The sequence below is a fragment of the Ixodes scapularis genome, unplaced genomic scaffold, assembly GCF_016920785.2.
Source record: "Ixodes scapularis isolate PalLabHiFi unplaced genomic scaffold, ASM1692078v2 PGA_scaffold9__187_contigs__length_104089568, whole genome shotgun sequence".
Lineage (NCBI taxonomy): Eukaryota > Metazoa > Arthropoda > Arachnida > Ixodida > Ixodidae > Ixodes > Ixodes scapularis.
The window spans coordinates 58,430,309-58,456,299 of record NW_024609884.1 but is presented as its reverse complement, the minus strand read 5'-3'; the positions used below and the strand labels follow the sequence as shown (position 1 = coordinate 58,456,299).

At 44.1% G+C, this 25,991-nt stretch overlaps 1 protein-coding gene across 1 annotated transcript; it reads right to left on the bottom strand.

The window, feature by feature from the left end:
- Positions 1-1,191: 1,191 nt before the first annotated feature.
- LOC8032441 (exosome complex component CSL4) lies at positions 1,192-25,433 on the bottom strand. The gene is made up of 7 exons (XM_040222952.3): positions 25,320-25,433; positions 24,687-24,805; positions 23,343-23,500; positions 23,238-23,271; positions 16,555-16,605; positions 13,858-13,939; positions 1,192-1,357 (listed from the first exon to the last, which is right to left on the bottom strand). Exons 1-7 carry the CDS (start codon positions 25,333-25,335, stop codon positions 1,260-1,262), a joined length of 558 nt encoding a protein of 185 aa, XP_040078886.1. The 5' UTR covers positions 25,336-25,433; the 3' UTR covers positions 1,192-1,259.
- Positions 25,434-25,991: the final 558 nt, after the last annotated feature.

Sequence of the window (25,991 nt, the reverse complement as noted above, 5' to 3'; positions counted from 1 at the left end):
TCCGCACAGCGAGGCCACGTCTGGCCTCCTTCCTGGGTATCGGATCACCAGAGAAGCAGGTCACGTTCACGTCGGCTGATGACGTACAGTCGGGGACAAAAGTCCCCAGGACGTGCGAGATCACACAAAAGCGCATGCGCGTCCTACTCTGCCTGCAAACGCGTGTTTTCCCGCTCTTCTGGGGCACAGAGGAATCGGGCACTTGGTACCGCCTCGGAGATAGCGCTGGCGGCTGACGAGCGTCTGCTACACATTCCGAAACTCGAGATACCGCCTGGGGCATTGAGCCGCATTTCACCGTGTCAGCGCAACTTGCTTTATAAACATTTCAGCTTATCGCTCAGTTGAGCTGCCGTGACTTCTTGCTTTATAGGTGCCATGTCTGTAGGCGCTATCTCCGAGGCGGTACCACGCGCCCGATTCCGAGTTTGGCGCCGCACCGCAGAAGAGCGGGAAAGCGCACATGCTTGCAGGCACAGTAGGACGCGCATGCGCGTTTCTGTGATCTCGAAACCTGGCGACCCGCCGGCAGATGGCAGAGCAATGCATTTCAGTCACAGCTCGCGTGTCCTGGAGACTTTTGTCCCCGACTGTACCAGCCGTGCAATACTACAGGCGCAGACGAATTCGGATATGTGTTGAACTTCACTGGTGAAAGGCGCCACCGCCCACCCCCCTCCCCCCTCTGTTCTTTGCTTTGACGCTTGTTTTTTTTTGTATTGCATGTTTTTCTTTTGCGCATAAGTCTGCTAGGGCCTTACGCGGGTTCGCAGTTTCCCGCTCATTTTATTTCTGTACAACCGACTCCCTGACTGGCACGGTATAGCTGAACGTAAAGAATAAATAAATAAATAAATATAAAGAACCTGGCCCATTCCATTCCATTCCGAGCAAAAGGCATCTAATTCCATTCCCATTCCATTCTCCTGAACGTTGCCGCCATTCCATTCCCATTCCATTCTGGGGTCGCGAAAATGCGGAATGATTCCGGTGGCAACTCCGCAACACTGCTCTAGAGTCTAGACGGTCTGTTGCGCGAGTCACTCCAAGTAGGCGACCGTAACGTTACGAATGGCAAGACAGATTGTAAAGGGCATTCAATTCATTCTTCCAGTTCTTCGACAGTTATGGCCACACAAGCCCAAAGCGCGCCCATATTTACAGCCTAGAGTGCAGACACACAGACACGCATTCAAGTGTTCTCTATGCATATTTATGAATTCTTACTGGTGAACATGTTGAGGAAACAACTTTTTGAGTCAGGAAATAGGAGCCAACTTGGCAATTTTTCTAGATTCCCGGACACTGGAAACGGGACACTGCATGGTCGTCCAACTTACAGGAACCATGGGGACCTCTGCAACCGAGAAAAGGGTTGAAAGTGTTAGCTGCTTGACTCAGCACTTATGCAAGTGTCACATATGTTGGTAGCCAATTAGTCACATCGCTCTTGGTTATCAATTCCTTCATATGCTTAAAAGGTCTCTCCAGCCTTAAATGGGGGTTGTTAGTTTCATATAGAAACCTCGTGGCAGGTACCAGGACCTATTCGTGGAAATGTCCACGAAATTTCAGCTCGCGATTTGAAGAATACAGCATATAAAACGCTTCTGGAAATTCTAGTATTGCAACCAACTTGATAAACGAGTCGTGACGTAACAGGTTGCCGTTGTTTTCTAGCTCAACGCATCTCTGGTCTCTCTTCTGAGAGCGGCTCGATGTTGGTGAGGAGGGGAACCAAAAATGGCGTGACGTCACGATTCAGACCAGTTTCTGTGCAGAGGTTTGCATCGGCACGCGGGCTGAGTCACCTAAAATGTGTGGAACATAATGCACGCGTCTTTTGCTGTCTCAGGTAAATGAAAACTCAATTTCCCTGACTAATGCTGATTGCAGTAGAAATCCCCCGACTTTTCCCTGGATTTTCCAGACCCGCCGAATTCCAACAATTCCGTTTTCCAGGTACGTAGGCACCCTGAATTATGTTCTTTACCTTTGGACCTAGGAAAGCACATGCAGAAGATAATTAAATACAGAATTTTCCAAATAAAAATCGACCATCTTGTGTTCATGTAATGCGAAATTTTAAATTATCTAAAACTAAACATGACAACTTTTAGTGTTTCCTGTGTCGGGCTTTCCATAAAATACAGAGCACTCCTGCATATTCAATATGCAATGGCATGCTCCACGGACAGATCCACCTATAGTCGGTGACAGCCTAAGAGTTCAGGGAAAGCTCCTCCCACCTCTTTCCACTTTAGCAGAGCGAACGCTGAAGAGGAGGCAACCTCCTCTCCAGCATTCGCTCAGCTAAAGTGGAAACAGGTAGGAGGGGCTTCCCCTCAACTCTGAACCTGACACTGACTACAGTGCAAGACGGTGCTTCAAAAGACAGTGCTCCAAGGTAATAAAAAAAAGCTCAGGGACGCCGCCTGAAGTATCGTCCACTTGCTTGCAGAAATTTCAGTGACTTATCCCTGGTCGACGTCGTAGAGCCATACGATAATTCAAGAACTTTATATGCCTTCATTGCAGCAATCCCTTAAATTTAGCATGTCTCTGGAAATATTGCAGCGGTACTGGACAGGGTGAGAGCACATGGCAACGCACACCTCACAATATCTCTAAAAGAATATCTCACAATGTTCTCAATAAACTTTGGCTATAAACCCCCCCCCCCCCCCCCCCCTCCCCCGAGTACAAAAACATTTTCAATGCCACATTCATGTGCGAAATACGATGCCAAGCTCTCTTTGGTTCATCTCATTTTCGCACTGGAGACAAGTGAAATTGCCTCTGTAAGTGTGAACACAGTCACCTATTTCTAAGCCAGGTACTCCTTCTATGTTGTTCGCTCAAGCATGGCCCTCATTAGCATCCAAACTTGATCCCAATCATTTTCACTGTAAACGGGCTAGCGTGTGCAATGCATTTTGCAGCAGATGTTTTGTTCTCCACGGGCTGGAGTCACTTTTGTACACGGGCTACATTCTTTTTAAAATAAGCACTAACCTAACCTAAACTAGTAGTTTTAATGGCTGATAACATGTGAATATTATCAAGGGTGAAAGATAAAGCATGCCCACCCTATAACCAAGTATGGTGGTTTTTATCCAACGACAGCTGAAGTGGCACGCAGGCTAAGTTATTTTTTAAAAAAAAGCTGGGTTTTACAAAAAAGAAAAGAAAAAAGAAGCTTTTCTAAAGCAAATCTGTTAAGCCTGAAAAAAAAAATATATATATATATATATATTTCTTTTCTCAGTCATAACGCTTTTCGTTTCACTTTCATGTTTAATTTTTGCTAGCATTTTCAGCAAGTTACCATCACCAGAAACATATTCTATGCCAAAACTCGAGAGGGTTTCATTATCTTCAACTGTGGAAGTCATCCGGGGTGATGCCAGAAACAAAAATCGAGGAGGTGGAGCCTTCTTATTATCAAGTTTACTTTTTTCGGAAGCTTGTAACCGTAACACGTTACTGTTTAGTGGAAATAACTTGTAAACGTAACAGGGTTAGTATCTATTAAAAGTAACTGTAAAGAGTACCGTCATTAGTTGCTTTTAAGATTTTAAGATTAACACTATTCCACACACGACCACCAAATCGTCTCGTAACTTGTGAGAGAGGACACTGCAAGAAATTGCGGCAAAAACAGTCTAAAACAAGGAGAGAAAAAAAGGAGAAAAAAAAAAAAAAAAACTAAATTTAGAATGGTCCCGCTTGGCCAAGCTGGTCCCACCGACTGGAGAATGGGAACGATAGTGTCCCTAATTGTGTATGGTATATCACCCACAGTGCGCGTAGATGGAACAAAGCGCGGCACCTTTAAAGTGTTTCTCTTTTCTTTGTCCGACTGAGGGATTCGGAGCTTTTCGTGGAAGATCGTTTTTTGTGATCCGTTACCAAAACGCACCTGTGGCTTAAGGTACAACTGATTTTTCAAACCTCCACTTTTTGCCGCTAAGCGTATGTTTCCCCCTAATTTGAATCGTTCAAGTCCCAGATGCGCTTTTATGGATCTTGACTTCCCGCCTTAATCCCCCACCCCACCTGCCTTCCCCTTTTTTACAAACCAATTCAGACCTAAGCTTTTCTCCCTTATGTCACTCGCTCGTTGCTGCCAATTCTCTGCTCCCCGAGTCCCGTCAACTTGAGAAAGAGGATTTGCTAGCTCAAAACATCATCTCTGTCGTTCTGCCTTTTTTTGCGTTTTCTTGATACTGAAAGACCGCCATTAGCCAGGACCAGGGAAATTGTGCATCGCTTGATTTGTAGATGTCTGCGTCGTGGGTTCTCCTGGTGGTCCCTTCTAGATGCATTGGTGAAATGAAGTGCAAATGTGTCTGATCTCATTAAAGGGGCACTGACACATCAAAATCATATTTTTTTTTATTATCCGAAACGGTCGAAAACGATGCCGGGACATTACCCTCAAAATTTGAAATTTGGGAATTCAGTATTCGTGAAGTAAAAAAACAATTTCCAAATGCCGAATTCGAAGTTCCCGCGCGATCGGCGCCGGTGCCTTGACGTCAAAAATTGCGGAGACCTGAGAGTCCCCTTTCCTGTCACCACTCCCTGCTGTTGCCATGGCGACCCAAAGCGAGGAGGAAAGGAGCGAGCGCCGGCTAGCGCCGGCGTTGCGGCGGACCGGTTTTGAGCGGTGTCGCCTGTTTTCCGTTGGAGGATACAAATCCAGGAGACGGCACCACAACGAACTCCCGATTTTCGGTATTTCAAAAAGAAGGGCCGTAGTGCGTTCGCAATTGCGTTAAAAAACATGTTTTAGGATGGCCGTCATTAAATGTTATAAAGATGCCGCCTACAAAGCTTCTAAATTTCCTGATTTTTGACGTCACCGATCAAAAGAAGCGAGGAGGCGAGAGGCGGGAAAATCAAACGCCAAAAATAAAAAGGCGCGCGTGCGCGCGGGAAAATTTTTTTTCGCGATGCGGTTTTTTTTGCGTGTCTATGGCTGCAACTTGCATCGTTTTAGACAATAAAAATAAATACGACCTTTGGGGTGTCAGTGCCCCTTTAAAGGAGCGATGCAACAATTTTTGTACTGTGCACAAATACCGCTTAAATCGGATCCCTAACGTTAATGACCTATGAAACACGCGTTCGTTTTTCACCCCACGCAATAGAAGTCCCAGAAAAAAATTTAAGAAAAACGAGCGGCGTTCACCCCCTCAACTCGCAGCCAGAACAAGCGGCCACGTGATCTGGAGCCGATTATATGCCGCCAGTGTTGATCATAGCCACGCGCAGGGGTTGGCAAAGCGCAGGACACGCGCTGAGTTCCAGACATTGTTATGGCTCGGCTGTTGTCGTCGTTGCAGCGATTGGAGACGGGTCACAACCCGAATGCTTCTCGAGCTAGCAATTATCACGAGCCCAAGTCGAGTGCCCACGCAATGCTCGGGTCCAATCTATGAGCCGCATTCAAATATCGTCACTTGGGTGTACTGCGATCCCCGAGTTACGTCATCAAATTTTGCAAAGGAGAGATTGAATGAAAATGATCGCTTTTGTCCTTGAAATTACACCACAACAAAGGAGTTTCTTGGCCAATGGTGTTGCGTGTGAGTATCCTTGAGTCCGAGGTGTGCCAGTAAGCTAGTGTAGAGAGAAAAACATTCCAATTGAATATCGTTGCACAGCTCCTTTAAGAACTCATGGAGCAAATATTGAGCTAGATTTAAACAGCCAATTGAAATTCTTGATGCAGTGACCCTTTGTGCCTCGGTAAGTGCTTCCTTTACGCCACTGCCATATGGTGTCCAGCGAATTTGAGGGAGCAGTATCGATGCAACATTGATCTTCAAGTTTTCGAGAGAAGTGCCGTGTTCCATGAAAGACTGTGCACACAAAGTAAAAAAGGATTCGACCTACAAGTTGATCGGGGTGTCTTATAAGAACATCTACAAAACTGATCGCAAGATATGACTTACAATAATTTTTTTTGTACCTGACGATTTTTATTGCTTGTTTCATTTGTTCTCACCGAAGATATCCGCATTTATGATTGACTGATTATAACTCGCACCGCATTTGGATATACCCGAGATTATTGGTCACAGGTGTATATGTGACATCTAAACCCTAGGGGGGTCGTCCCTATTTTCAAGTTTTTCTTAGATCCTGGATCATCAACCAGCATCAGCTGGCTCACCATTGTGAAGAATTAAAGTCGTTTGTAATTTTCTCAAAAAAACTAACTAGAAATGCTTTATCCACGTCTAGTCAAGTAGTATTTGTAAAAGTTACGAAAAAGTATAATGGCATTACTTTTTTGCATTAACTGTGACTGCAACAAGTTACCCTTTCAATTTTGTAACCGTAACTGTAACAGTTACTTTTTCCCGATTAACTGTAACTGTAACACAGCTACTTTTTTTAGCAGCAATATGCCCATGACTGCTTGAGTGATGGAAGCAGCATTTGACCTTTTGTAGCAGGTTCTCTAGCAGGCAAAGCATTTGTCTGGAGCAGTCCACTGATCCTTTTTGAGCAGGTGCCAACATCTGTTAGCACATCACTTGAGAATGAAAAAGTGATTGCATCCCTAAATGAGTTCATTTATGATAGTGATCAAGGGTTCCCCTTTAATACTCGAGCATATTACTTACCGTAAAATACCGCGGAAGCGCCCATTTCATTGAAGCGCCCACCATTAACATTTCCCAAACTTGGGAATTCTGCAAATTATACGTTAAGCGTCCAATTTGACTGGACAAGCGCCTACCGTAGAATACTGCGCATCTGCCCATTCCACATTAAGCACCCATATCCAAATTTCTAACATATGAAAAAATATGCACAGTACATTTATATGTAAAATTTATGACCGGAAAAGTGCACGTCCCCCATTTTTTTTTTTGCGATTATCTCTAAATTTTGAGTGGGCGCTTGTCCGGTATTTTACGGTATTTCTAGATTAACCCAATATTCAGTGAAAGTGGGGTGGGCACTCACCAGTATTTTACGGTATCACCATTTGTAATAAGAATAGATAGGGCGTGAAAGGAACACAGTCTTCTTAAAAGGCCCCTAAGAAGAAAAAAAATTTTTTTTTTTTAAAGTCTGATTGGGACACGTGTAACAAAAAATTAATTTTATGCAAAAAAATTTTTCTTTAGAGCAATATTGACGGTGCGAGACGCGATTTAGTCGGTAGTCACCTCCTTTCCACTTGTTTTCCCTCTCGGCACTTCGGGCGCATGGAGGAGAGATGGATGAGCTTCGCCTTCACGTTGAGGTGGGAAGTGCGAATGACCATCTCGCTGAGGTCGAAAGAGTGAACGTCATGGACTTTGCGCACAGAATTTGAAATAAATCTCTCGTCGTCACTGTTGCTCTAAAATTATTGTTTTTTTCGTATAAAATTTATTTCTTGACACGCATGTCCCAACCAAAGTGTTAAAAAAAAATTTTTTTTCAGGGTTTTTTTAAATCAGGCTTTAGTCAGAGTAGGTTTCATTTACAATGGGTATTAAAAAATGGTTGAAAAGTGAATCATAGTGCAACACTTCCTTAGGATATATCCTCTCTCCCCTCCCCATGTTACACTCGGTAGTCTGTTTAGCCTGTAAATATAATTTCTAAAAAAATGCCAGCAAGAACCAGCATATCCGTTAATACATCTACCAGTAAAAATGTGTCTTGTAAGTTTGATAAACCTACAAAACTCGAGACTAATATCATAACTGCAAAAACAACCCCCAAAAATATTATAAAAGCCTACACTTGCGCTTTAAAGGTGACACTGCTCTTTAGCAGCGTAGGAACCAAAGTTATGCCAAATTTTGCTGCTTTATCCATTGACAGCTGCCTGGAAACTACCGTGACCACCGTATTTACTAAAATATATATGAACCCATGTTTTCTTTTTTTTTTTTAAAGGTGAAACAGCGCAAAAAGACACGGATAGGAAAGATGTACATACACAGAGTACTGTGTGCGTACATCTTCCCTGTCCGTGTCTTTCTGCGCTGTTTTACCCTTTTAAAATGCAAAACCAACTAGCCCAACTCACCACTGTGCAACCATGTATTCTTCCCTCTCTTTTTCCCTGCTCAGTTTTTTTTTTACTGAGATTAACTTACACTTACGAAAAACAAGGTCGACCTGTAATAATCCTGAGTATAATTTGCGTGCCTATTGCACTAAGCCAGGCGCTCCCCCAGGTCAACTACTGCTCCTAGCACTCCGATGCAAAGCGGTGAAGCTCAACGTGCGCATGCTGGTGAAAGGCAGTGAAGGTTGACGCGAGAGGCGCAAGTGCCACGGTACTCTGCAGCCACCAAATGAAGGCATGTGGGAGACATGATAATCAAGTGATCGTGTCAGGAGCACAAGACCCTGGTTCTGTTTTATCACAGTAGCTGCGATCAACAATCCTACTATTTTGCAAAGTTTTCTCGGGACCCTAGTTCCTGACGTTGCCGACATCGTCTGGAAATTTAGGCGATGGCGGCGATGTTTTCATGTCCTTGTTCATCCCTTCTCTTGTAAGCATAAGAGGCCATGCTGCCTACGAGAGCCAAGCAGTGAAAGCAAACAATGGAGAAAAAACCTCCTCTTGGAGCTTCTCAGCATTGCCGATACGCGGCGTTGATTTCGCTAAATCTCATATTTCAATTTTGTCAGCAGAATACAGCCTTCATAAAAGAAATACAATGTTATCGCATTTCGACATGGCCTGCAGCAAAGTATAGCAGAATCATGGGCCCATCTTTAAATCGACACGTGCAAACGTGAAGCGACAACTGTTTCAGATTCCGGTAAAGCAAGAGAAGGCAGGGTGGAAGGGTTCCACAAGATGGAGCGAGAGCTAGTCATGGTTTAGAGCATGGATTTTCAAACTGGGTTCCTAGGAACGCAGGGGTTCCCCAGGGTGCCCTTATTGGTTCCCCAAGTTCCCAAATGTCCCCTGCCATCCCTGCCCCTAAGCAGTAAAGCGTTTCTTCAGTTTAAGCACTATTTTAACAGATAAGAACCACCCGCTGATGCATAACTAAAGTAAAACCTCGGTAATTCAACCCCCGCTAATTCGGAAATTAAGATAATTTGAACTGCCGATTTGGTCGCGTCAAACGTGTGTATTAGTCAATGGCACCAAACGCTCATTAATTGGAAGGCAGTGGCACGCTATGGTTAATTCGGATGAATTCGGCAGGTGCCGCAAGCTATCACCTGTTCCAAAGGGTATGATCGCTATCCATCCGAGGTGCACACGTGGTTTTTCCAATGGTTCTTCGCTCTTCCGGTTCTCCAAGTTTCGCACCAGTTTTGCTCTGGATTGCTGTGAGTCAGCGTGCTAGTCTCCTGGCATGGAAGCGGCAGAAGTACAGCTGCAACGGAAAAAGAGTAACACAAGCAACCGATGACCGGAGCGGCAAAATCGCGACACGCGGCGCTATTGTTCCCGAGCGCGCTGATAGCAACAGTGATGTTTCATGCCTCAAAGCGGGGGTGGCCGGCAGAAAGCAGCCCATCCTAAAGCCCGCATTTTTACAGCTATCTTATCCCTAAATTTTCTGCCGGCCACCCCCGCGTTGAAACATGCAACGTGACTGACACTCTCGCTATCAGCGCGCTCAGGAATAATAGCGCCGCATGTCGCGATTTTGCCGCTCTGGCCATCGGTCACTTGTGCTAGTCGCTTTCTGTTGCAGCTGTACCAGGCCAAGAATTTAGCAACGAAAGTGAAAATACTGAGGGCCTTGAAAGGCGGCGTCCCTCGACAAGAAGTGATGGAAAGGTACGACATCAAGAGAAGCACTTTGGCCATGTACGTGAAAATTGAGGCCGAGATCCTACAGGCTTTCGAGAGCGAGAAGTTCAACGCGAAAAGAAAGCAGCTGTGGAAGGCGGCGCACCCGAAACTAGAAGAGGCTTTGCTGCCGTGGATCGTCAGCGCACGGGATGCGCAGCTCTGACAGTGCGAGTGCGGTGGAGCACCTGACCGTGCCCAGGAAAGTTGTCGTCTCCGCCCAAATGTCGTCCAGAAAGCAGGCGGCAATAACAGATTTCTTCTCAAAATAAAGGTATGTCACAGGGAAACATTTTCGGGCAGTTTTCGTTGTCCTTTCGATATTTCGACTTTTGGATAATTCAGACATTTTTGCCGGTTCCATGAGATCCGAATTAACGAGGTTTTACTGTACGAGCCAGATGCCCCAAAGTGTGCACATTACTGTTCACATGGTCAGGAGGCTTGTTTACTGCTTTTCTGCACCAACTTCGTGACAAGGGCAGGTTTTCTTATAAATACAGGTAACTCTCCCGGCGGTTAAATCTCCCGCAAGAGGGATTTTGAGCTCACGTGACCGTCTATGTGGGGAAAAGGAACTAAAAGTATCACGCGGCTACCGCGAGTCCATCCTCACTTAGAATATTAACCCTTTGAGTGTCGTGCCCAAGTATACCGTAAAATACCGGGCAAGTGCCCACTCATAATTTAGAGATAGCCGCAAAAAAAATGGGGGATGGGGGCTAGTCCGGTCACCAATTTTACATTTATATGTACTGTATGTATTTTCTCAGAGCTTACGAATTTGGGAATGGGCACTTAATGTGGAATAAACGGATGCGTGGTATTCTACGGTACTCAGGCGCTCCCCGGCACACCCCTGCCCCGCCGAACTATACTCTTTTCGAGTTTTTAATTTATTTCTTGCCGCTCCCACCTTAAGTTGATAAAAAAAAAAAATTTTGCTGGAAGCGGAATTTTTGGATAAGATTCCGAGTTTATTTTCTGTCAAATTCAGAAGGTGTTTTTCCCAGTTTATTTTTTGATGAAATTTCAGTTTATCATTGTTCAATTCAAAAGAAAGTGCATGTATCAATTAATCTTTCTTCAGCCGGATTTGACATTGGTGCCATTGGCAATACTAATTTGTACCAAGACAAGTTGGAAACAAGTGTTGCTTCGATCAACGTTGATACCTTAAAATAAAAAAATTCCCGGTGTTGTCACTGGGAAGCTCGTATTCATCCCAATCCTATCCACCAATCTATACCCCGCGGCTGTACGGGGTGGAGTGGTAAAGGGTGTAATATATAGAAGCTTCAACTGCCCACCACCTCTTCCCCCTTCTATGAAATCCCTATTCGACACTTTCAGCGATGGTGGTACCACAGTGTGAAAGTTGCTCTCCCTAACTCAGGGATGATAGGCTTCAGAATAAAGGTGCTTGCCTACATTTCCTGGCGTGAAAAAATTAAGTAAGGCTCTAATACTGCTCGTATATAGCAAAACTAGAATTACTTGCGCGTCGCAGAGCCAGCCTCGTTCTGCTGTTCTACGACGATCATTAAGATGACAGCCATCTCGATAGGCTCTAGTGCGCCCCCTATAGATCGCGAAAGTTGCGAATGGTTCATAGCTTTCACTTACAAAAGCACAAACCCCCCCTTCCTCTCAGAAGCACCGATTGTTTGGCCCAAACTGAAGACTGGAACAGTGGCTTTTGTCGTGACTTGAAAGTACAATGACCCACTATCCTGAATGAAGCTTAGCGAGATAAACGGCAAGAAAAGATCCATTTTGTCAATGGTTCGAGAAGACTGGGGTGGCATTTTCTCGGGACCATTGAATCAGTGCGCTGAACAAGCTTAATTGTAAAATTGTTTGTTTTTTCTTCTTTTTGGCATTGGTACATTGAAATTCTGAGTTTATTGGAAAAATCGAAATTGATGAAAATCTTAAAGGCAGGAGTTTTTCTGAGTTATCCGAAAACACAGAACCTTATCTATGCACAACCCACTAACTATATCTTTTAGTTGTGGTTTTGCCTTTTGACGCCAGGTGAAGTTTTCTGGAGGCAACTTCTTCCGTATGTATTTCCGAGTCAACACTGTTTTTGAATGGCGAGCCTACGTGCTTCAACTTCGCACTCCTTGATGGATGCTGAAATCCAGAAACTGCTAATGAATTCAGAATATGATGACAGTGAAACTGAGTGTACTTGGGAAACTTGTGAAGTGATGCGAGGTGCCACTTTGCGTGGTGCCGTGTTTCGAGGAGTACCGCACAAAGAAAGTTTTTTAAAATGAAGAACTTCAGAAGTTAAAGCCCTCTTTGAATGTCAAGCAACATAAGCTGGTAAATAAATGTACATATTGAAGCATGCAACTGCATTTCTGCATCCAAACATTTTTTTGTTTTTTCGTACAGCGAAAAAAACTTGGCACATGGTGCATGCTGGGACGAAAGAAACCCGGCATTTACCGCCGAATTTACAAACCTCACTCCAATTGAGAGGCCCCTCCACTTCCTCGAAGAAGGTGCAAGGGCCGGCACTGGCCAATCGCGACGGCGGATCCATTATCGCGGTTGGCCAGTGCTGGCCCTCGTGCCTTTTTCGAGGAAATGGAGGGGCCCCTCAATTGGAGTGAGGTTTGTGAATTCGGCGGTTAAAGGGTTAAAGTTAGATTTTGCGCATAAAAAAAAGGCGAAGAGACTTGAAATGTAAGTTAAATGAAAAGCATTCATGTATCATACTTTAGAAGCGGCATGAAAAAGTCATTTCTAGGGAAGGTCGTGTTCACTGAGAATTAAAGAAAACAACAGGTAAGGCTTCTGTCTGTCACGTGGAATCACCTGGAACACTAGGTACTTTCTGCCAACAAAGCCGGTCACATGACCCCAAGAACCCTCTTGCTGGTGAATTAACCGCCGGGAGAGATACTTGCATTATCAGCAAACTGACCCTGGGGTCTGATTTTGGTCACCACGAGAGCGAGATCTAAATTGCCTCTCACAAAGCAAGCAAAGATAGCATATATAGATGGTTTGTCTGCTAACACGAGCAAAGAATGTGGTTTGTCTGCAAGGAAGCACCATTTGCAGATGGAAATAAAACAAGAAAACACAGTACGTCGTCTGCTATTTCACACTGGAAGCCATTGACAACCCGCACTTCTTTTGCAAACCTCAAGCTGCAGTACACAAGCTGACTTCGACCGGTAGATGGAGTACTAAGGACAAGCACATCAGAGGTTGCGAGACCTTTCTTGCTACTTGGTGAGACTGTCTCACCAAGATTTTGCTTGATTTTGAACTCGCGAACGGGTAAAAACTGTCTCACTGGTTGATTATGTGCAAGCTGTGGCGCCACGTCCAATCAGACGCCAAGAACTCTCACTCTCAGCTTGACGAAAATTAGTTAAAGGGATACTGAACCGATATTTCGAGCTCACAAAACAAGGCTGGACGGATAGGCGGGAAGCTGCAAAACCCAAAAGCATCACTCGCACAGTGATATCTTATTGGATCGCCGTATATTTGTAAAAGAAGTGCGCGATTGAACACGGCCGACAAAGGGGGGGGGGGGGGAGAGTCAGGTGTTGGTCAGCGTATCATATGCTTAAGATCCCCCCCCCTTTCCCGTTTCCACGCCCTAAATTTTTACACATGCAGAATTCAAGAGGGGGGTCAAGACATCTGGACCCCCCCCCTCTGAATCCGCCCCCGCCGACAAGACAAGGCACGTCACGACTCCCATTCCCTCTCCTTCTCACTACGTCCCGTCGAGCTGGTGATTTGAAGCGAGGAGGAGAAGTGAGGCCGCTTCCCCTCATTCTCAAATTCTACCGGAGGACGATGACATCAAAGACCTCGCGTGATTGCGCCCTTCTTTTCCAAAAGTACAGCCATCTGTTTGAGATATCGATGTATGAGTGATCTTTTGGAGTTTGTAGCCTCCCATTCAACGCTTCTGCGGCCTTATTTTGCAAAATCTAAATTTCGGTTTAGTATCTTTTTAACCATGGGAGAACTGGGGGCTTCTCGAGGTTGGAAAGTTTGAGGACCCCTGCTTTAGATATATCAAACCTCACCTGACGCACTCAAAGCCACGACAACTCCAAGCATGTTTTCTGCTGTTGTTAAGTAATAGAAGAGGGCGTCACCAATCGACATCTGCAGTGTGTCAAGGGTTACACAGGCTGCCAGGGTTTCAATAGTAAAAAAATTAAAGGGCAACTCCGTTTCATTTTTGATATTGAGAAAACTATGCAGCTTTCTTCAGTATCATCTAGGAAGACCACATGTCAGATATTATGATCTAATTCCGTCTACTATATATTTCAAAAACTGGCCAGCAAACTTTCAAATGAGATAAGTTGCCGAAATCTGCTAGCTCTAGCGTGCGACATGAGGCGCGATCAACAGCGCAGTCAACACCATGGAGTAAAGAGAACACTGAGCCACTATGTCAGAGTCATGTCTACGTCGTTCTCCCGTTTTTGTTTCTGCTTCCCAGAGCAAAATTAATGACGTCATAAGTTTCTCCCCTCGGTGTTGGCTCAATGGCGTCTACTTGATCACCGTAACACGGATTCGCTAGTTTGCGCTGCCCTGCATGCTTCTCGGAGCTGAGAGCTGGGAGTAGTCTGTTTAGTCTTGCCACTTTTGCAGTTTGAGAACGTCTTGTTTATGATATGAGCGCGGGCCGCGTCTCCAGTGCCTAACTGCGATGCGTGGCGAAAGACCCATAGACTCACAATGTTGTGTTGCTGCCTGCTTGAACTACCAGTTGACCAGCCCGGGGTAAGTCATTGTCGCCAAATCGCAGGACAATGATCTGTACCAATTGCTTATGCTCATGACACTAATTTGCTCTTACTAGCTAAATCGAACTGTGTGAAAATATCAGTTGCGCTGGGAAACCAAATGAATGTGCACTGGAGCATACTTATCACGGCATTCATAAATTTCCGCTGACTATTTTGCTATTGACAACGAACGTGTAGTCTGTTGTACAGCTCGATAAAAGTACACAATTCAGGCTACTAAAGCAGGAGACATGTGCACGGTCAAATGACCACCGCGTCAATTGCACTATGTGCTGGGTGTTTCCCAGTGTACGAGTATATGTCTCGCACCTGCAGAAACAAGGCACGAAGACTCAGCTTTTTTTGGGAAAATCAATGTGAACTTTGAGATTCATGTGCCAGACCTATGAAGGGCATCCGGCATGCCCCAGCGAAGGCCTGATGATTAATTTGGACCACCTGGGGATCTTGTGACGTGTAACCGAGATCTCGGTTACACGTCACAGGTGCCCGCGACAAATTGCAGGCACCTCCGTCGAGATTCCAACCCACCAACTGGGGATGTGCAGGTTGAGCTATATATTAAGGACATTTTGTGGCATTTAGAAAAAAAAAGGAGTGCAGCACACAGCTTTGATCGGTGCTGAAAACCCGCAAGCGCATGGGCACACCACCTTCATTGCCAAAAAAGTCCTCCCCGTGTTATGAGCTTACGATGTATCAATAAAGATTTTCTGTTCACGGTGTTCACATAATATGGGTGGTCCCTTCCTGCCGAAAACTTTGCTGTCGTCAAACTTTCGGTGACACATTATTGTGGCGTGTAGGAAAAACAATAATTTGGTACGTCACCTCACACAGCAGAGCTTCGTGGGCTGTACGATGGTTGTTATAACTAAGCTCTATTGCGTCAACGTTATCGGGAGGACAAGTGAATGCACTACGCTGTTGACTCTGCTACAGTTCATTTGTTTGTTCGGAAATTGGCTGTGACATGTTCGTGCATATACATGTGTTGCTTAGTATTCCTCAGCTTCGACAAATGCTTTCGAAATATGCATTTGAGAAAACTAACTTTTTTTTGGAAAGCTCAAGCTGGGCCAGCAGTGGTGCAGACGTCGTTGGCGAACTACATTAGTGAAAAGTGCGAAGCAGACGACACTTGCACTTTGCTCTGCGTTCACCTGTCACGTGGAGGACCACGTGACCTTTCAGACTACACCTGGTTCGATGTGACGCGCACATGACTCCGACGACACGAGACCAATGTTATTTAAACTAAGATTACACAAATAATATTCCACATTTCACAAATCCAAAGACGTAAGGCTGTTTAGTAGTACTTTGGGAAATGAAATGACATGCAAGCCTTCCTGAAATTGAGTGGAGTTGCCCTTTAACAACAACTCTCCAAACCCCTCGCTATATTTAGAGGAAACAAAACTGCAACAGTCATTTTAAGCTAAAAGCAAGAATTCATATGCAAGGGGACATGAAGAGTCCCTAAAAAAATAATTATCACCTAAAACATAACAAAACATCACATGAGAAAAAAAAAAAAAGCAACCGGCTGTGGCATTAAAAAAAAAAAAAAAGAACCAAATATGCATTGCCTTCAAGAGTGATAGACGAAAAACAAGAAAAAGACAATTCTTGTTCCAGCAAGGTCCGAGTCCACTCAAATTTAGCGAGCTTTTTCACCATTTCTTGAATGTTACTATTCAGTCACCATGCAGTGCCTTAAAAGTTTTGATTGAGGTAACTTTTTAGAGCATAGAAAATACTCATTACCGTTCCAGCAGGTCTGCATATTTTACTTCTTTCACAATGACATTGTTAAACACTCCAAGTCATATAGCGAAGGACACATGCAATAAACATGGCACATGCACCCAACAAACGCGATCAAATAGCAAACATTTTACTACACCACAGTTTCGTGCTAGCACAGAGAATCATGGCTTAATAATGAAAGGATACCACTCTAGCAAGTACGATGTCCCCCATCCGGAAGCTCTTGTGCATTTCCACCTGCAATAAATGCAGAATACTACTTTTAGCACAAGCAATGGCTTGGAAAGCACAGATCGATTATGTCCAAACTTTTTAGTGCCACCCTTTTTAGTTTCTTCTCCCTTCTACAGAGATTTAGGTAATTTCCCTGGAAGAGACATTACAAGCCCAAAGGCAAGTGAACTTGCGTAAAGCTTACACAACAAAAAAGGCTCAAAAGTGAGGAGACAAAGAATATAGAATTACTTAAAAACAATGTATTGGTAAGGTTAAATTTTACACACGAAAGAATAAACAAAGAGGATGGAGAACAGAATATGACATCTTTCAACTATAGTCTGTTTCACCTTATGATGTACCGCAGGAAAGGCTACAAGCGCGAGCTCCTTGCTCTAGGGCACATCTTGGCGGCACAAGCTCTCATGCGTTAAGAGCAGCTCCCAACGCTATGAGCTCGCGCTTCTAGCCTTCTCTGCGGTACAACATAAGGTGAAATGGAGTATAGCAACAACAAGAATGAAACAAAACTGCCCCCCCCCTCAAGGCGTCTAGTTTTGCAAACACCTTTGGGGGCGGTTTTTATTTATATATTTATTGAAAGTACCCTCAGGGCCCAAAGGCATTACAGAGGGGGAGAGCACATACATAAAACAAAGATAGTAAAATAGCAACAAGTCAACAATATTAAATATATACCAAACAGAAAAAAAAAGGTCATGGGTCACTGCTAAAATAGTTAGTGATGGAATGGCTAAACAGGTTAGCATCAGTTATAGTAGCAATCAACCCTGAGAGGTGGTTCCAGTCCTCTGCTGTGCGGGGTAAAAAAGAAGATTGAAATGTTGTGGTAAATGAACTTGGAACTCCAACTTTGTGCTGATGGTCAAGACGGGATGAAATGTAAAAGGGGGGGAGTAATCATCTGATTGCATAGGAGAGGATTATGAAAATGCATTGTATGAAATAGACATAGGCGTGAAATTTTACGTCGCAAGGAGAGAAGTGGTAAACATAAGCTATTTTTCATCAATGTGACACTAGCAGTATGGTGGTAGTTGGAAAGAATGAAACAAGCTGACCTATTCTGAATGGATTCCGATTCAGTGATTAGAGTATCGTGACCAGGATCCCAGATGGAGGCTGCATATCCTAATTTAGGCCTGATTAATGTTCTGTAGAGGATCAATTTTAGTGAAAGAGGTGCCAATGAAAAGTTGCGTTTTAAGTAGCCCAACACGCAGTTAGCACGGGTAGTGCAGTATGGTGGTAGTTGGAAAGAATGAAACAAGCTGACCTATTCTGAATGGATTCCGATTCAGTGATTAGAGTATCGTGACCAGGATCCCAGATGGAGGCTGCATATCCTAATTTAGGCCTGATTAATGTTCTGTAGAGGATCAATTTTAGTGAAAGAGGTGCCAATGAAAAGTTGCGTTTTAAGTAGCCCAACACGCAGTTAGCACGGGTAGTAACAAACTGTATGGGGGGTTTCCAAGAAGGGTTATTTGTTAAGTGAACACCAAGGTACGCCATCTAGGTGGTAACAGGAACTGTTGTTAGGTTTACAAGACACTCTCATGTGTTTGCATTTACTAGTGTTTAGTTTCATTAGCCATAATTCACACCAACGAAAGACAGAGTTAATATAATTCACACCAACGAGAGACAGAGTTAAAGGGACCATGAAATGATTTTAAAATCTAATTTCATCCACCGCACGTCGTAAAAGGTGTGAAAAGAAACACAAAAACACAAAACTAGGGAGCCAAAAAATATTATTTGCTATAGAACTTTTAAAAGAAAACTGGACTCTTTTGCGACTTCTTTCCTTCGAAAGCTCTGCCTTTTCACTACGATGCATCCGCAGAAATGGAGCAAGTCAGCCGAATCCACGTCGCCTATTGGGTAAGAGCCTACCTCACCAGCACCGCGATCGTAAACAATAAATAGCCGGCGAATGTTTCCTAAAAGTTTTGTTAAATAATATTCAGACCCACATCTTGTAGCATAATTAGAGATGTGTGGCGAAAATTGCCAAATTTGATAATGCTGAGAGCGAAGCGCCATCTATCGTGTGGTAAACGAAGCAACTACTGCGCGTGCGCAGTAGGGCAGGGGGGCTATGTTGCGCTTTTTGGACTCCCAGGAGACTAGGGAGAGGGAAGTGACATGAACGACACAGCAAACGCAGATTGGGTGTTGATTTCGTTTTCTTCTGTCAACATCCAATCTGCATTTGCTGTGTCGTTGACGTCACTTCCCTCTTCCAAGTCTCCTGGGAGTCCAAAAAGCGCAACATAGCACCCCAGGGCTGGCAGGGCCGAACTCTGACTAACTGAACGTTAATTTTTCTACGTGTTCATCTCGCGCGTGCCGACTTCAAGCAGCAAGAAAAAAATGTACTTAAAACAGACCACAACGAACAAGAACGCTGGATCCACAAACACCCGAGAAGAGCGACAACAGCCGCGAATCGCGCTCCGACGAAGCTCTCAGAATATAGGCCTAGCAGGCACTCCGACTCGGCGCAGCGTTGCTTCGTCGCAAGACCGTCTGTCTGCCTGCGACCGGCTGGCGTGCTGAATGGAATATGCCCGCGCTACCCTTGTGGGGTACCCTTGTGGACCCTTCCCGTAAAATAGTTTGATCGCTGACCTCAATTTTACGTTAAGAGGTGAGGTCAATCTCTTCCCCTTGTTTTCCGAGGCAGTGTTGACGAACACTCGTCGAAAAGGGACCCTCGTCGATTCTCTCTTCTTGTTTTGTGTGATATAGAGCTGAAATAAACGCTGTATGGATTACCTTCGTAACACGGTATGTACACTTCGTTATTGGTATGCCATTTTTATCCTGACAGACTGCACGTCACTGTCGAGCTGTAACAGTTCGTGAGAGGTATACGTGCAATACCGGTCCAACCTTTCTTTGCCGAGTGTCGCGTCAGTATCGAGTTGCAATCATAAAAGATTGGTCCCGAAGCGCTTACCAACAGCGCGAATACAGCACTTCCATCAAACGCGCGCGTCCGCTCCGAGTGTTAACAGGTATTTATGTGGCTCTTGCTGACACTCGTAGTTCAAACGTATCTTCTTTAACGTCGGCTTGCTCCTGCATCTCCGAGACCGCGAAAAACGCCGCGGCAATTTGTTTCCATCTACGTCGCTTTGCAAACGACTGACACTGGCCGCCTTTTGCCAACAATGACAGTTGGGTTGACTTCTGGAGTCTTCACCGGAAGACTCGCTGCACTTCCCAACAGGCATACCGGTGTATGGGACTAGTCCCATGCTGTCGCTGTAGCGCAACATATCTCGTTGAATTTCGCTCAGCTGCGATGCGGCGATGAGAGGCGCCGATTCAGAAAATACATCGGTGACATCGGCGCAGTAAAACCTACCGGCGCACCCCAACTCGTCGCCGCTAATGCTCCCATCTCCTACTGCCGAGAGAACTTCCGGTTCCGGAAATAGCGTACGTCACGGCTTGTTTCGCGGTCAAGAAAAAGTTGATATTTCATTAATTTTTTGTGTAGAAGTTAATAAACCGAGACGAAAACGGATGCCTGTTCGGCATTCAGTGAACATTGACGGTTTAATGTAAAAGTTATCTGGAAAAAGTAAAAAAGTCATTTCATGGTCCCTTTAATATCACACTGAAGTGCAGACAGGTCAGAATCATGACAGATTTCACGGTAAATTACACAGTCATCGGCGAAGAGACAAACGGATGAAGACACATTAATGGGAAGATCGTTAATATAAATGAAAAATAGTAGTGGGCCTAAAGGAGACCCTTGAGGAACTCCAGAATTCACAGACACAGGTGGAGAGTTTTTGTTGTTAATTGTTACAAATTGTGAACGGTTATTCAGAAAAGACCAAATCCGTGAGAGAACGTTAGGGTCAATGTTAAGTTTTGCAAGTTTTAGCAGTAATAGCTCGTGACACACCTTATCGAATGCCTTGGCGAAGTCTAAGAAAATGCAGTCCACCTAGGAGCTTCAGTCAAGAATAGAATGAATGTCATGAGTGAAGAATAGGAGTTGGGTTTTACACAATAATGATTTATGAAATCCGTGCTGTGCTTCAGTGAAGAAATTATTTGACTCTAGGAAATGTACGAGTTGGGAAAAGATAATGTGTTCCAGAAGTTTACATGGTATGCTTGTTAATGAAATTGGACGATAGTTGTTAGGAATCACAAGGTAAAATACCATCTTGCAGCGACTGTTCAAACAATTTGGAAAGGATAAGAGATGAGTATAATTCAGTGTTTTTCAAAAACTTGGAATTAATTCCGTCCACTCCTGATGAGGATGCTAACTTCAGTTTATCTATAATTTTTGCAATACCAGCGGGATCAACAAAGATGGCTTTTGTTTCATTCTTGTTGTTGCAAGTTGAAAGATGCCATGCTCTATGCTCCTTCCTCTTTCTTCATTCTTTTGTGTGTAAGAGGATACAGACACCAAAGATGTGTCCACACAGCTGTGTTTGAACTTTGAAGACTTGCTCTCGGTCATATCGGTAACCTCTAAGCTTTAGAGCTGACGATACAGAAAGAATAAGTTAATAACGATGTGTTTGCATTAAATGAATGTTAACTCTTTCCCGACCGCACCCATAGAGTGTCGATCACCTGTAATCGATGGGTGCGGAGGCTCATTTCAAAACTCCCATGGAGCTCCCATGCTTGCTGCATATCTCCTACCGTAGAATACCGTGCATCTGCCAATTCCACATTAAGCGCCCATATCCAAATTTCTAAGATCTGAGAAAATATGTACAGTACATTTATATGTAAAATTGATGACTGGACAAGCGCCCATTCCCCATTTTTTTGCGATTACCTCTAAATTTTGAGTGGGCGCTTGCCCGGTATTTTACGGTAGGTAGTTTGAAAAGTACAGATTTGGTTTCTGTGTTTCTATTTCCGTGCGACAGTGATTTTTTGGCTGAGCATGAAACCGATGGCGCGTCACCATTGTTGACCCATAGCCGCTTCTACGAGTTCGGCGTGCGCTCACAAACGTGGCAATTCTCGCAAAACCTCCATTGATTTTTCTAGCTCTGATAGCAGCAGTGGGTCTGATGAAGATGCCATTTCATATATAGTGCAATCCACTTATAATGATACCACATATAACAATGTACTGCTTATCACAATCAGTTTTTAGAGGACGATGCGTATTTGCATGGGGTATCCATTCCAGATACAACAACAATCAGTTATAACGACAGCATTTTCGGGTTTTCTCATTACCGTTTTAAGTGGATTGCACGGTACTGCAGTTCTGATTACCTGTGCTTCACATATTGAGAACTCCTTAGCCCAATGGCACGCCACAATTATGAGGGCTCACTTGTCATTTGGTAGCTTTAATTCTTTTTTAGCTAGTACTCTAGGTTTTTACAGATTCTTCTTATCAAAATAAGAAATATTTTGTTTTCTTTTTTTTTAGTAGTGTAGCTATACTATACATTTAGCTAGTTTAAAACAACCTTTAAAAAAAATTGTGCTTGACAAATTAAATTTTTTGTTCAAATTCAAGTCTCTCCTTTGATGTTTGCATCATTCAAAAGACAGCTATTTAGCTTCATTTGTATGTGTGACATTAAATTGTAAACCTAATACAGTATTTTTCGGTGCATAAGACGCATCCCCAATTTTTCGCAAGTTTCTAAGTAAAAATGAGTATATAAGACGCACCGCCGAAAATTTTGGAAAAAAAAGTGTCTTATACACCAGAAAATACTATAGTTTCATTAAAAAAAAAAAAAGCGACACAAAACATGCATTTTTTTTTTATGGTCAGGATAGAGTGAAGTTTGCGCTCAGAATAATATAATAAGGCCATTTCCATGAACAATGAACTAAGCCCACATTACTAAATATTTTATTATGTCATACTAGAGGGTGCTCACTATACTGCGTTTCATACTTGGTGTAAATCACCATCAAAGCTGCTGGCACGAATTAATGGCTTGATCTCCCCGTTCATTTGCATGTCCTCTCGCACAAATGAGCCAAAAGATGAAGCCATGTGCTTATGCCAGTAACTTTGACTGCAATATATTACTAATGTGTGAAACAGTATAAAATCCTGTTGCATCATTAAAATTACAATGGCTTTACCCGTAGACTCACACGCTTTGCTTTGAAATGGCCAAATGCAGTAGCCAAAATAATTCCCATGAACTATGAAAAAGGTTAGAGCCAATCAGCCTTGCAGAGCTCAGCTCAGCGAGGCTGGTATACAAGGGATTCAATTGGTTGTTTACTCAGCACAGCTGTTCTATGTGGACAGGCATGTTTTTGTTCCACCATATTTCATGGAAAATAAAACTTATTATTATTTTAAACTATTTTCTCGAGAGTAAAGCAAACTTCCTGCCCTGCAAGTTAATCAGAAGTTGCCAATATTTCTATTATTGAAAAACCCTTTCTCTCAAAAGAACTCGGTACAACTGAAGTGAGGCGTCGCCATGATTCAGATTTAGAAATGTGATCCATGGAAACACTTTTTCTTCTGCCACTCAGCAGCATTTCTAGTTAACCGGCAACAAGTGCTACCCTACATGGCGCACGTTACCATATAGTTCATGGCGCGCAAAATGCAAATGGGCACTATACTTGTCAAATCGACTTACCTTGTCCTTTTCTGTCTCATGAACATCTTCTTTTCTGAAAGTACATATTTAAGTTTAGAAACAGCCCTTGGAGAATGAAGGGCAAGGGCTACGAAGATCACGCACCTGATGATTCCGCGGAACGGTTCCCAGAGCTCACAGTCTTCTATGGCAATGATGGAACACTTGCAGAAACGATGAGTAACGGCAGTAATTTTGGCTGTGACTATATTTCCTGGAGTTGGGACGTTCTTATCCATTGATCTCTGCACTTGGACAATCTTCTGCAGAATGAGAGACAGGCGAGAAGCACTCTTGGTAAGAACCGGTGAGACTTAGACCCGCAGCTTCTATAGTGACTCACGGGGTCAGAATGGCAGGGAGGTTTCTCGGTGCATGAGCTTCCCACCTTCTATAGCACTTGGGCATCTCACGAGCCTCGAGTGTGCACGTGCGCCAAAGCACAGTGGAAGGCAACGAACGCATGTCGGAGGCCGAGCATCCGAAAGAGACACCCCGCCATTCTCCTTCCATCGGTGACTATAGGAACACTGATTTACTAAATGTGGTAAGAACCAAGCAAAGGCAACCAGATAATTGTACTTATTTGGCTATTGCTACAATAAGTTTCGTTATATCGTAGAAGGATTTATCTCAGCATGCTTTATCTTTCTTGGAAGTACTTCTACTGTGGCCTCCTCAAGGGGAACTGGATGGACCAGTTTCTTTCTCAAAGTATGGGGAGCATGCGACTCCTAAAGAGGGTGTGCCGCTCTGCCTTTGAAGCATGTTGGCAGCGCCAACGACGCGCGCAAGTATGACTTTGCGTTTAGACGCGGCATCTGCTCCTCCACATTCTAATGTGATCACTGCGTCCATGTCTTCCCGTAACTGTGTTCCTCGATCTGACCCCGGAGTAAACGTTTCATACCTTGATTTTCAAAAACCAACCTGCACTCAGCGTGCCTGTGTTCTCGTGCAACACGATCCGCAGGACTGGCTTGAAGCTCGGATTTACCAGTGTGCTCGCAGAGTAACCGGTGATGACAGTAACTTAGGACCATGTTTTCTGTGTACCTGTGCCTATAATGCTTGCGTTCGACAATGATCTGGCAACTGCTACAGAACGACAATGTCGGTGATTGATGGAATCAGCATGAACAGTTTTCTTCGCTCCTCATTTTATCAGTGCTCTTCTCTCGCTGGCGGATCGAGCGGGGCCTACTGGGAATGAGATGATCACAGCTTTTTTTGCCAGCGTGCCGACAGTGGCCCCGAACGCTTGTATAGCACAATGTTCAGCTAAGAATACATTGATTAGAAACGACCGACGCAGTGCTTGCTGTTTGTCGGCTGCTACACACGATGTGTATGCAAAAGGGCTGATCGCCGGATAAGGTCAACCCAATGGTTTCAAAGCTAAATGCAGTTTCCCAGAGCTCGGAACGAGCAGCTTTCAAGCAAGCTTACCTTGTCCTTCTGACGCTCGATTGTGAAGCGACCGGCCAGACTGGAATAGATGTAGCCATGCTGGACATAAGTGCCTTTTCCACCAATGAAAGAATCACCAGCGGCACATAGCCTCTGTCCTAAAGAAAGATGAGTCATCCAAACATGAATATCTAAATTTCACTTGCTGATCTATCATGTATTCTGTACATCTAGGGTTATCCTTGGAGCTCCAGAAAAGCACGAGAAATTAATTTAAAAAAAAATAATAAGCTCCATAACAGCGGCACCTTTAGTAGGCTCGATAAATATTGCCAGTCACAAACATACTTCAAAAGGTGCCACGGATGTAGCTATTTTGTGCAAAAGCCAAAAACAAGTTTTGTTTTTATTTATTTTGAGTTGAAATAGCTGTTACGATGAATTTCGAATTTGGGCTTAAGACAAATAATTCGCCCAGAGTGCACTCTCTCTTATTAATCATGTTTAGAAATAAGGGAAGACGCACAAAACACGAGGACGGACAAGACGTCGTGTCCGTTTTCGCTTACTTCTCACCGCTACCATCAAGCTCTCCAGCTCAAGTATTAATCGTCTCAGGCGCGCAGATTTCTGGGTACAAAATACCAATCTCACTTGGAGAAGCACACTAACCTGGAATACATGACATTTCAAATGATGACACTAACACAAACCCAAAATGCGTATGCAAAGCAAGGCGCAACTGAATCGGAGCAGTGCGGGGCCAGCGGGGCGCGGGGCCGCGCAGTTGAGAGCACCTTTGGGTGGATGGATAAATGAATCCGGCTGAGCCCTTTGGATCGGGCGGTAGCTTACGCCACCTAGCCATTTTGTTTTACCATTTAAGCTTAGAATATTTTGAATGTGAAATCTATATTCACTCCGCACTGCAAAGAAAGTGAGGCTATAAAACCCCCTTGCCATCAGTTAATAAGAAAATACCTTGTTTTCTCTCGCTTTCTGCCACCATGCACTTAATCTTTGCTTGGTAATCTCTACAGTCTTGAAATCCACTCTCCCTTCGCTGTCTACAAAACCCAATGACTTTATTAAATCTATGTTGTCTTCGGTAGGCATAGGGTGAAGCCCTTTACAGTAGAGTATCAAGTGCTTAGCCGTCTCGTCCTCCTCTCCACAAGCAGTGCACACTGTATCCATGGTATCCATTTCCTGGTACTTCGCTCTGTATGTTCTGCTGGTTCGCAGGACACCCGTCCTCGCCTCAATGCTCTCCCTCTAGCCACCGATCTCTTTCTGTGGCCTTAACCACTGGCCTTAACTTTCTTCTTAACTGAGACTCACAAA

Bases quoted from the DNA above. Each gene is read 5' to 3' on its own strand.
- LOC8032441 (XM_040222952.3), bottom strand. The intron at 16,606-23,237 runs GTAAGTCGATTT...CATTTATTGCAG, and splicing joins ATGAGACAGAAAAGGACAAG to GTGGAAATGCACAAGAGCTT. The intron at 1,358-13,857 runs GTGAGGTTTGAT...TCTCGGTTGCAG, and splicing joins CGTGGCTTTGAGTGCGTCAG to AGGTCCCCATGGTTCCTGTA.